General features: G+C 39.6%; 1 protein-coding gene across 1 annotated transcript; it reads right to left on the reverse strand.

Annotated features, from left to right (window-relative positions):
* Window positions 1-6682: 6682 nt before the first annotated feature.
* NPY5R (neuropeptide Y receptor Y5) lies at window positions 6683-8014 on the reverse strand. The gene has a single exon (XM_075499248.1). The coding sequence runs from the start codon at window positions 8012-8014 to the stop codon at window positions 6683-6685; it is 1332 nt and encodes a 443-aa protein (XP_075355363.1).
* Between the last annotated feature and the right edge of the window lie 4279 nt (window positions 8015-12293).

A 12293-nucleotide genomic window follows, 5' to 3' on the forward strand; every position in this document is an offset into this window, starting at 1 on the left:
AGCAATGAAGTTCTGAAGTTTGCCCATCATGATTTGCAGTGAGGATCAGATGAGGCTATGCTATCTGAAATGTGCTCTCCTCCTCTAGGATATTGAGAGAATGCATCATCGAGGCTTCAAACAATTACCTTTATGAGATGTGTGTTGGAACTGATGGAGTCTTAAAAAATACGTAATTGTTTTGCCTATATTGGGTCCCAGTAGTTACATAAAAATGAGTTTAATTTTCCTGCAGTAAACAGCTTGCATTTTTCCCAGTTGTGCTAACACCACAAAAAACCAAAACCAGCAGAAAGTAAAGCTGTAGATTGTATTCTGACCTCTTGCCCAGCTCCTTAATCCTTAGGCCAAGAGGCCCAAATCCTTATGAATACTAAATGAACCCTAATTTGGTGCAGAGCCTCGTAAAGCCGAGGGAATTACTAGGAGTCAAAACAGAGTAAGACTATCATCCTCTTCAACATAAGTAAATCTGGATGTAAGGTACAAAAAGGCACTAAGATTACTTGTATTTATTTATCTCCTTGCTTAGCCGTTTTTCACTCCATTCCAAAAAAAAAAAAAAAAAAAAAGCAGACATAGTTAAAATTATAATTAATGGTCTTGTGGCCTGCCATTAAATGGGTTTTGTGTCTTTGTGGTTCCTGCTGAGTCTGAAGAGATGAACAACTGTTTGCTTATCACCAAGTTACTCCTCTGGAGAAATTTTGCACCAGAAGTACCTTTAAAATCCTTTTGTACATTATTTTGTTCACAGGGACAGTAATAAATGTTTCCTGCTCAAAAATGTCCAATTAATGTGGCATTCAAGTGATATAAACATGAGCCTTCTCCTGCTAAGACAAAGCAAACATTTGTTTAACTGGATGTAAGAGCAGGGCCAACCTACTTTAGTCTTGAATGTCAAATCACTATTCTGATAATTTCCCAGAGGAGTATTTTTAAACCTTATTATTAAAAGGATCATCTTAATGTGACTACAAGGGCAAAAAGAAGCATTCATATTTGTTCAAAAGCACTGAACTTGGATTGTGACAGTATTTCCTAATATTAGTACGTAATGAAGTAATTTCATATCTTTCAAATATTTTGCAGTATTTTCTTTTCAAAAGCAAACAAGATTAATAAAAATCTGACTTGTATAGTTATAATGTATTTATAACAACGATGCTAGTTGTACTCTTAATGCACAGCTCAGCTTTTTTAAATACCCTGTGACCACATCTTCCTGTCTGTAGTGATATTCTTTCTGGGGAAGTCAGGTTTTTGACAAAGTTTGTGTCAGAATCACTAAGACTATTTTTACCAAGGACATGCTGTACTATGCTTTTTTTTTTTTTACTATAGATAGCGAGACAAAGTTTAATAAGGAGGCCAGGAGATCATGGGAACCTTTGGCGTAGAGCAGATGTCGCTAGTAGCTCTGAGCTTGCAGAGATTTAAAAACAGGTGCTGTGGTAAGACTCACTGGCACATGGATAGCATCATACCATAGTATGATGACACAGATGGACTTAATGGCACAGAATGATGCATTACGAGCGATCACAGGCAAAAATGTTGTTATCAAATGGTTGGAAAGAAAATGTTTTTGCTTTAAAGAAACATTTTGAGAGGGGTAAGGGCACGTGTATCCATACTCATTTATTAGCTCTTATTTCCCAAGATTCAAAAATTTGCAGTAGGCTTCCTGGCCACACGTGCGATGAGCAAAGTTCAGCGGTACTGTCACAGGCTCATTGGCCCTGGCGGGTACTTGAGAAGGGTCTGGCTCTGACGGGTTCCTTTGTCACTGGCACAATGTGGCTAGCTAGTGCTAGTGTGAGTATGCTTTTATTTCTCTTTCTGTGTTCTGTTTCTCTTCCTGTCAAAAGTCACTTCATCTGAACATGAACAATAACAGCAGCTCTACCTACCTTCAGTGGAAAGGCAACTTTCAACCAATTAAATACACCTCCAACAAAAATATATACTGTTGGATCAAAACCAAGCAACTTCAGGAGTCTTCATTACATACTGCATGGAACTTGCCTTAGAAAAAAAGGGGGTTTTGGATTCAATAGTATATAAAAAGACATGAAATGGAAGAACAAGAAACCTGACCTCAGAGCTTATAAACCATACATCATGGTCAAAAAGTGCTCAGAAATTTACCTAACAGTCTTTATAAAGGTCCTCCATGAGGGCCATGATTTTATACCATTATTTCAGTCTTGTGGGGGGAAAAAGAAGAGCCTGGTCTAGGACCAGAGACCTGTCACTGCCCTAAGACAGTTCTCAGGCTTAAAAATTCTAGACTTTCAGACCATACCAATATATTTTCAAATATTCATTATAAATAGTATAGGCATAATTTGGCTTTCATCAAAATCAAAGGCTAAATTCCTGGAGCCAACAGTATTTATGAAGGATGCCTTTCAGGAGACTATGACGTTTAATACCGTTTATCTTGTGTGCTGCACAGAGAGATATTGGGACTACTGTGAGAAAACTATTGATTTTTTTTCAAAAGTGCAATGATAGTTGACAGACCCCTATGGATTACAGAAGGGTTTTTTAATCTGTTAGTAATCTTTAGCTAGGGAAGTTTTCCATGTCACCTGTCCTATACTTCTCAAAAGGAGAGCTGGAGCCTACCTCAGCATGAGTGGGAGCGGACTTTTTTCTTCCTGACTGTGCTGCTCTTCTTGGTTCTCGCACATCTTCGGCTCGGTGGATGGTGGGGTTCTTTTCCTTTCCTCAGGTGTTCACACTGCTGAGAAGGAAACGTTTTGTCACAAGAGCTTCCAGGCTCCAGGAACAGGGCTACACGCCTGGAAAGGCTGCAACCACCAGCAAAGGCAGCGGCAATGCATTTTACCTCTCCGTCTGTGTCCCTGCTGCCTGCTCTCCCATGCCCGCAGTTCTGCCCAAGGCTGGCTCTCCCCCACCAGCCACCGGCATCTGCCTGGGACGCGGTGCCCCTGCCTGCCCCACCACAGGAAGGGACTCTGCACTGCCTGCTGTGATTGCAGCTGCTCTAGACATATGGGAGCCATACGCGCCTGTCTCGGCCACTGTTGCCATGGCACTATGGAGAACCACAGAGGCTCCAACCTCTTCCCCACAACCTAAATAAATATACTCCAGTGCTAGCCCCGAGGGAGCTCCTGGCATCCTCGGCCCCACTGGCCTGCCTGGCTCAGGAGTGACCCGGCCGCGCCAGCACTTAATGGGCATCTGTTTCTTCTCTGCTGAAAAAGGAGGGACAAAAGCCAGCTACTAACAACATTTAATCTTTGACATTTACAAAAAGTCAACTTTGCCAATGATATTATTTTGTACAACTGAAAAAACCATTTATTTTCTTCATATGAGTCAAGTCATAAGAGTTTTAACATTCATCATACACAAAGACCAGCTGTCTGAGAGGGTTTTTTTTCCAATCTTTTTTTTTTATTAATAGAGAGGGATCACTATACCATTACAATCCTTCATTCTTCTAACTCCAGTGAATAGATGGCTCTGCAACTGGCATTTTCTGATTGCATTGAGCAGATGCTACCAAAACAAACCTTCTACCTTCCTCATTATTTAGATTTTTAGTTACAGAAGGAATTGACCCATAGTAGTTTAGCTGACCTAAGGACTTGATTAAATGTGCTATTTGAAAATCCATTTTCATGTGCTTTATTTTCTAGGAAGTGTACATAGCTATATCTGTACCTGTACATAGACCTGTACACATATGAGAATGATATAATGTCATTGGATATTGTGGTGAGATACATCTTCCCATTACATATTGACATACATAATGGAGACAAAATCACACTGCTAGTCACTGTTGTACATAAAGCCCATAGGAGCATCTACTGCAGCTCAAACTAGCTGAGGCCTACTCAACAAGCATGGGGCGGGGGGATCCTTGTGGTTTGAATTTTTTTTTTTTTTTCCCCATGTTCCAGACTGGGAAAACTTTAAATGCATGGTTCAGTTGTTTCCTCATAGAAGTTACTCTTTTGGGAATTGGCTCCTGTCTGATTTCACTTGTTACTGCTCCTGTCTGCTTCTTATGTATTCCTTGCTGATACTGGGACCAAGTTATACTGGCTGTTGAAGGAAGGTGGAAGGTGGAAAAGTTATTTTAATTTTAGTTAACATTTCAGACAGTGACATTTTGGAGATGTCAAATTATAATGATGATGATTGGTCTATAAATAAAAAGAAAATACACATTCTCCCACCTTTGATCATCTTAAAAAAGAGAAGAAGACAGATTTAGATGGCACGGGACTAAAAAGTTCAGTAGCTGTCTTGATTTAATTCTCTATTGCCACATTGCAATTTGTTGTGCTTTGATCAGTGTCAAGAGCAGGGAGCACGGCCAGTGACTCCATCCAGGATAAGACAGGGCTCACATAAAATCACCAGTGTACAGACTAATCTTTGTGCACCTCAGAAACTAGAGGAAGGCCTTATTCAAGTCCTAGCATGATTCTGTGTGTCACATACAGTGAGTACAATTTGATCTGAAAAGAGTAATTAGTGAATAAACAGTTATTTTATATTTAAATAACAATCCTAAGTGTAGGAGTTAAAAATGGTTGAAATTCTGAAAGTATATAAAGAAAGGAAGGAATAGAAAATAAATAGCAAGTAGGAAGGAAGAGAAGAGAAAACTGAAAAAAAAAAAGCTGGAAGGAGTGTTTCTAGCTGAAACAATGTGACTGGTTTCTTATCCTCTTACACTATTTGGTTACATCACATGGTATAAATAAGGTTAAATGATATATTACAATGACATGAAAATGTGTAGACATAAATAGGGCATAAACTGCGGTAACTTCTGTAGACCTATATCATTGGGTTCTGGCTGTGGATTTAGTTATTTTTTTCCTAAGTTTATCTACCAATATCAGCCATAATTATTTTTATATTAAACTATTTAAAACTTTTTTAAAAGCTCTTTTAAAATCTATTGTTCCAATATTCTGTTTTCTGTACCATTCGTACTCTATAAAATGACATACTGTAGGTTTTTAGGAGATACTAATCTGCAAAATGCAGTAGTCAGTGTCCAGGAAGAAACGATTAAAGTATATCACCAGCGAAAACAAAGAACAACGGGTTACTGGGAACTAGACTTCAGGGAAATACCTTAATGATAGAAGCAAAGATATTACCAGCTGGTATGTAATAAACTCCTTAGCAGATGATGGCTTGGGGAGAAAAGGTCTCGGAACTGTAACATTGTGATAAAAATAATTTGACAATTCCTCAAAATAAAAGAACTGCCTTCACTTTTAAAGACTAACTGGAAGGGAAGTACCTCAAGGCAAAAAATGCACAATGACCCTTCCCGTCCATCCATTTATAAAAACAATAACTTTATTTCTCAGCCTGGAAAGGCTATGTAAAAAGCCTATTGGATTAGAAATCTTAATGGAGAGAAGGAAATAATCACCAGCTAGACCTGGGGAGAGGGTTTACAGCTTAAAACTCAGGGCAGAGGCTTTGTACATTTACTGAATCTTGAAGGTGGAGACGGGTTATTAAGTTAGAGTAATCCGGGGGGGGGGGGGGGCGGGGGGGAAGAGCGAATATATACATATATGTATAGTCTTTGCATTTGTGCTATGAAATGTAATATGACTTCCTTAGGGAAGATACATGTGATTTAAATTTGGAAGAAAAAGTATTGGTCTGGTTAAAAAGGAGAAAAGGAGAGAGGGGAGGGAGATGCGCGCACGTGTGCGTGCACGCACACATGCGTGTGCTTATTTGAAAGCTGTTGCAGCTCTCCAAGCAAGTGGGTCACCTATAATGAAGTGCAGTAAGCTTTTGCTTTTTGGTGAAGGAAAGGAAAAAATCCTGCTGTCTTTCCATTTTCCTTTTCTTTCCACTCACGCTTACTTAGGTAATGAAGGCTTACTCTGATCAGGAGCATGTTGTACGTTCAGGGGAGTCATCACTGTTAAGAACAAAGGCATAACTATAGATAAGTTCAGGCCTGGCTGAAAATTACATAAAATGACAAGCCAGAGTAAAAACTGGCTAAGGAAATCAGAGATAGGTTGTACTGGGTAAACACAGTGAGATGGAAACAATCTAGACAAGAACAACTACCCCCAAACCCGTTCCAGGGAATAAGGCGATCTGGGAAGCAGCAGCAAAGCATCTTGCAAAGGTACGGCAAAGTATGAGTCAAAGAGCTAAGGAAAAATATTTTTCTAATCACATCCAGAAACAGATGTTTAATTATCTCAGAAAACAGACAAAGTTGGCACTGAAATAGTCTCAACAATAGTTATTTAGTAAACGGTATGTATTTTATTATAGTTTTATGACAGCTAATACTGATATGTCTAAGTAGTCTTACATTTATTACTCATTATATATTCTGTTTAATTCCAAAGTACAGATTGCCAATACTTCAGGTAATGAAAATGGTATTCTGGTTTTGTACACTGGGCATGATTTCCTATGTGTAACAGATAGAAGAATATGATAGTATATGTATATATTTCTGCTCAATGCAAGAAATACATGCAGCAGTAGAGCTATCCATTCACACGAAATGCTACTGATCACAACCAAGTCAGAGTAACTAAACTAAACTAATTTAGCTTTTACAGCTATACACGTCAGTAGACTTGAAAGCTAAACTTGTTTGTTTTATTTTATCTTGGGGCACATAAAATCATGGTATTTGGCAGCATGGAATAAGGGACATTAAATCAGCTTTTATGCTGTTGTTAAGGAACCCGTAGAGGATGGGATTCAAGCAGCAGGACATCATACCCAGTAAATGGCATATGCAATATACTAATTTAAAATGTCTGTTAGAAATGAGAGTGGCATTAAAATCCGTCACAATGTGGAAAAGGTGAAGAGGCATCCAACTGAAACCAAAAACTAGGATTAGCACTGTCAGTCTGCAAAAAACTCTCCTTGATCTTGTCTTAATTCTGATGATTGATCGGGATACCGTAATCACGTCCTGGATCTCTGTATTTTCTTCTGGTTTCATCTCAAAACAGACAGGTATCCCAGGGATTAATTTACTGGAGGAAGAGAGCTGGCTTTTTTCTGTGCCAGAGGTTTCCGGGAGGTCTCTGGAATGAGTATCCTGATGATGCCTTGAAATAGCTGGCATCACACTTGAAGTCTTTTTACTGTATCTTCTGTGGTGCTTTCTGCCAAAGGCACGGCTCCATCCGGAATGGCTGGAGGGCTGCACCTGCGTGCCGGTACTCTTAGAGGGATGAAGAGTTAGGTTTATCATCTCCTTTTCTTCAAACTTGTTTTCCTTTTTTGACAGTCTGGAAGCTATGCTCCTGCAGACGCTGGTGTGACTAGCGGTTAAACACACCAGCGGCAATATATACTGCATGAACAATAAGGTTATTGTAAAGGCGATTCTGTAGGAATCAGAAGGCCATGACTCAATACACAAGAGCCTGTTCTCCAGTGCCTCTAAATTCAGAGTTTTGCTGAGGTCCACAATTTTGTGGAAAACTGGCAGAGGGGAGCAAATGGCAAAGCCAAGGGCCCAAATGGTCGCTATTAAGAAATAGCCTTGTTTTGCTGTTAAATTGCTAGAAAGGGGATATTTTATCATACGGTACCTGACTGCAGCAATAGATATTAACATCAAAGTTGAAACTAGAACCGATGCGCACTGGAGGAAGGGCATTACATGGCACATGATAGTGCCAAACATCCATCGGTCAAGCAGGACGGATGTCAGTGTGAAAGGAGAGCAAAACAGCACAACTAAGATGTCAGAAAAGGCCAAGTTACCGATAAGAATGTTTATTATTGTCTTCTGCTTGCGCTTTAGTAGAGCCGCTAGTATAAGCAGATTTCCCATAAAGCCGGCCAGACTTATAAGTGTGTACAGCCCAATAAGAAAGTACTGTATGTCGTCAACACTGCTCTTATAGTCTTCCCAGGCAGAGAAATTCTTTGTAGTAGCGGAGGTGTTCTTGGTAGGTGTCCTGTTGTTACAGTCTTTGAATCCTAAATCCATTTTACAGTCCTGCTTAGAACAAGAAAGGCATTAATTAGCACCTGAAGGAAGGATGATACTGCTGCTAATCAGAATGTAAAGGAACATAAATTTACCTTGTATCACCTTAATAAATTAATAGTGATGTTATTCTACTGTGAGGCAGATCCTGCATAACTTCAGGTCAACACGAATTAGTTTCATAGGTTTTATCATGTGGAATTGGGGACACCTAGGCCTCCTAGCTGGCTGCCCACATGCGGTGAAGACAATTTAAGGTTCTGCATTATGAAGCTGGCTTTTAACTATGCTTTGCTATAGACCATATTGTCAGCCTTTCCATGAGGGAGCAGTTAGCTACAAAAGCAATCCATTTAGAGTCAGTGAGATTACTCATGTGAATAACAGCTCATTGATATGAGTAAGGAAATTACAATCACCATCTGGGCATGTGCCTAATCATTACATGACAGCAAATTATAATGAGAGCACCTGAAAATATATGATGTTTTGACATATGCTAACAACTGCAGTAGTATTTCTTACCTTGCTAGTAGAAAACTGACACAAAATAGGTGAGAGCTTTCAAAAAGGATCAGTTTATAAGAAGATCCACTGTCAGTGATCCAAGATGGAATTCCTAATGTGCTGCGTATACAAACCATCTTCCGTTAAGTGTTGAACGTATTTTAACTGTTGCTCAAGCAGAAGGGAAAACTGCCTACGAAACATCCAAGGTAACTGGATGTAATACAGAGAGGACAGTGTTAACTGGAAGCAAACCCCACACAGCTGTTTGGAAATTCAGGGAACTGCTAATTATTCAGCACAGAAACATCTAACTTTAAAACCTAGCTCAGCACAAAGTTATTCTGCCTACAGAATCTTCATGTATTAGTCTTCATTTTAGAAGAAACAGAAAGACAAGAGAATTCAGTTTAAACTCCAGTTTACCTTAAACACCTGCATGTACTGAAGTTGCAAAGTAAAAATTCCCCAAAGCGCCAGTGTCCTGTCCAAAATTCCTTAATGTTTAGAAATCTTAGGCACGACTAAACAAACCCAAAATGTACATAAATTGAGCAGATGGCTAAACCTGTCAACTAAAAAAAGCAGGGCTCTTCAAGAATGTAGCTATTCTCAGTGGGCTGTATCGTGCTGACTTCTTCAAAGTGCAATAGTGTTATTATTGGTTTCCTCTACATGTGCAGATGTGCTCCCTCCTTCACATCACAACATGTGCATTGCTACTGTCGAGTGCCATAGGGAAAATTAAACCATAAAACACCCTCAGAATATTCACTGGCAGTGTGCCGTGATGTGAAGGTCCCTCATGTAAGATTAGAAATACTTATTTTTAAAAAAATTAGCAAAGATACCGCAAGTTTTTGTTTCTTCACTAATGTGTTGGGGAGAGGTGAAAAGAACTAAGCCTTGCCAACTTCTCACGATGTTCGGTTAAGTGCTTTTTAAGAATAGCTAAAATAGAAGTAAGAATTGGATATGTGAATTTAGATAACCTAAATATTATAATTGCATGCATACAAGCAGGGCAGCATTAATGCAAATTATTTGTTTAATTTTTCCCAGTCTCTAGTGAAATGGTGAAAAAACATATAATAGACAAACACCACTATCTGAGACTACCCTTGCCTCTAGACCAACAATGAAGGAGCAGAGTAGAGATTCTGTAAGTGATCCAATCTCTCTATTTTTATATTGATATTATCAGAAGTTTTCATTTTGGTGGGCTTCTCTTTATACAACTATTAGCTAAAGAAGTAAATAGTTTTTTACTTAATTTGCCTGAGTTAATTTCTCTGAATTGCTAGCCATCATCTGAAAACAGTATGATCTGCAGACCACAGTGACTTCCAAAATCAGCTGAAATTTCTTTCTATTCTCTAAATATAACTCAGCATAATTCTTGTCTGAGAAAACCACAGGAGGGCTCTGCCCTGGATAAAATACATTCCCCTACCTCAGGCTTACGGTATTATGTCCCTGTTATGTCATACCTGTATCATTTTTTTACCTTTGTTCAGCATGGAGGAACGATCGGTTTTGCTATGACTGATGCTTTCGCAGATTTCAGTGTGTGCATGCATCTGTCATCTGCAGACTCATTTCAACCGTACATTGCGTTCCAATATGAAATATTATCTGCCTAATGTTTTCAGGGTGAACATTTCATTATCTTTGCACTACCACGTTCATCTTAGCTGAGAAGTGTGTAGGAAAAGCCCTTGCATGTAACTGAGGAGTTAATAATGAAAAAGCCATCAGCGTAATTCTGGACAATTTTCTTTTTGCTTGGGCACCTTCCTTTTCCAGTTTCCATCTTGCACAGATTAAGAGAGCATTACGAGTTGAGCATCCCATTGCCTGATAGCAGGTCTGAAACCAATCAGGAGTTATTTGAGAAAGGGAAATGAAACTTTACTCAAGAGCTAGGTCTGTCCAAATCTTGGTTACTAACCAACCAGTCACTGGCTGAGAACAGGAAGACTAATAAGAAAGAGGGAAGGAAATCCAGTAACATCTTGAGATGCAACAAACCTCAGAAACACTTACAATGCTCTCAAAGCGATGACGACTCTGAAGGAATGAGTTTTTCATTTACTATGTGTGCCTACATAAGCAACTCTGTGCTAAGAGGCATCATTCTATGTAGTCTTCTATTTTAACTGATACTTGGTTGAAGGACTAACCTGTAAAGGAGAAACAAACTGTGTATGTTGTTCCTCTCTCAGAAACCTGGAGGTTAGGATTGCTTTTAGAGTACCTACAGGTATTTTCAGTAATATTTAAATTCCCACACATAGTCACATCTGTCCAAAGGTCATACTGTGTAGTAACAATGCACACCGATGCTTAAGTTACAGTAGCAGCTATGTACGTCTGAAAGTTTTGTTGATTCATGTACCAAAACTGCAGCCCTCCCTAGACTTTTTGGTGATGCTGGCTGTCATTGAAAAGGTTGGTCAAAGGCCGTAGGTTCATCAGTTCATGGAGAAAAAGCAGGCATGTCTACTGGTAGAAAAGGCTCACTATCTAGTTAGTCCATTCCATTTCAATTATGTGCTATGGTCTCAAGAGAAATCCGTATATTTTCACTCAGTTTTGCTTAGTTTTAATCAATGGATTCTATGAAGAGAATTGAAAAAAATCTGGTGGTGTCACTGTTATCTCCTACTGCCACTTTCAGCTGTGGGTGACTAAAAGTGAAGAGACTCCCAAGTCAGATGCACTATAATTATTTTCTCTTCTAGAAATTTATATTCAGTACAGGTAATGCTAAGACTAGGGCCAAAGAACAAAATTGTATGTTTTGCTATATTGGAACATGTTTATTAAATTAATGTTTACTGAGTTCTTAAAAACGTAATTGAAAGATTGCTGCCAGGTTCTGTGGATTTCTACACCTTCACGTAAAGCTCCTGCAGTACGGCCTTAGCAGAGTTGTTCATCGTGTTTTTAATACAATTCTTTAAAAACAAAAAGTGAATATGCTGGTTTTGCTGAAGTAGACGTATTTTGTTGAGACACATCAATATCGAAGAAGCTTAGCAGGAGTGCCTCTGAAGTCCAGCGTGGGCTCTCCAGCTCCATCCCCTGTGCTGTGGCTGCCTCCTGCCTTGGGTGAGAGCGGAGTCTCCCCTACCACAGGTCCTGATTTCCATGAGGAAGGAGCACAGGAAGATGCCACAACATGCTCTGGTCATGCCCTGGCTGGACACTTGGGGCACAACAGGAGTCCGCAGTGCGCTGCGGCCACTTCTGCACCATCTCCCTATAGTCACAGTTTCAGAGTGACAGGAAGACAGAGAGAGAGGGAATAAAACTACAGTCTGCTGGTTTCAACGGAGAACTGCTGTACTGACAGAAGTTCCCTTTGCAACATGCCCAAAGAGATTTTATGTTCATTTTGGATGTGTGAAATGAAAGCAGACTTTGCCCCCAAAATTTCAAAAATCGCCAAGTGGATCTCTTGCTCTCTGAGCTTCCTCTCCTGCTCAAAAGGAACCAGTTGCTCTCTCAGCTTGAGTGCCACTGGCAGTAAAGATGCAAACAAAAGTGTTCCTCCCATATCATTGATCTTCAGTCCCCAAACTCATATTAGCATACCACTGATTTCATGGGGCTGTGTGCACTTACTGGCATTTATCTTCCTGCTTTGTTTTAACAGCTGCTTCTATTTTTGGGGATTCGGTCGCTCTCCCTCGGTTGGTTGGTCAATCCCAGTGTGGCACATGGCCGTAGCTTTCAGGGAAGTGAAGATTCCTGAAAATCCCACTGT

The sequence above is a fragment of the Mycteria americana genome, chromosome 4, assembly GCF_035582795.1.
Source record: "Mycteria americana isolate JAX WOST 10 ecotype Jacksonville Zoo and Gardens chromosome 4, USCA_MyAme_1.0, whole genome shotgun sequence".
Lineage (NCBI taxonomy): Eukaryota > Metazoa > Chordata > Aves > Ciconiiformes > Ciconiidae > Mycteria > Mycteria americana.

Excerpts from the sequence above, each read along its gene's own strand:
- NPY5R (XM_075499248.1), bottom strand. The coding sequence starts at position 8,014 with ATGGATTTAGGATTCAAAGACTGTAACAACAGGACACCTACCAAGAAC.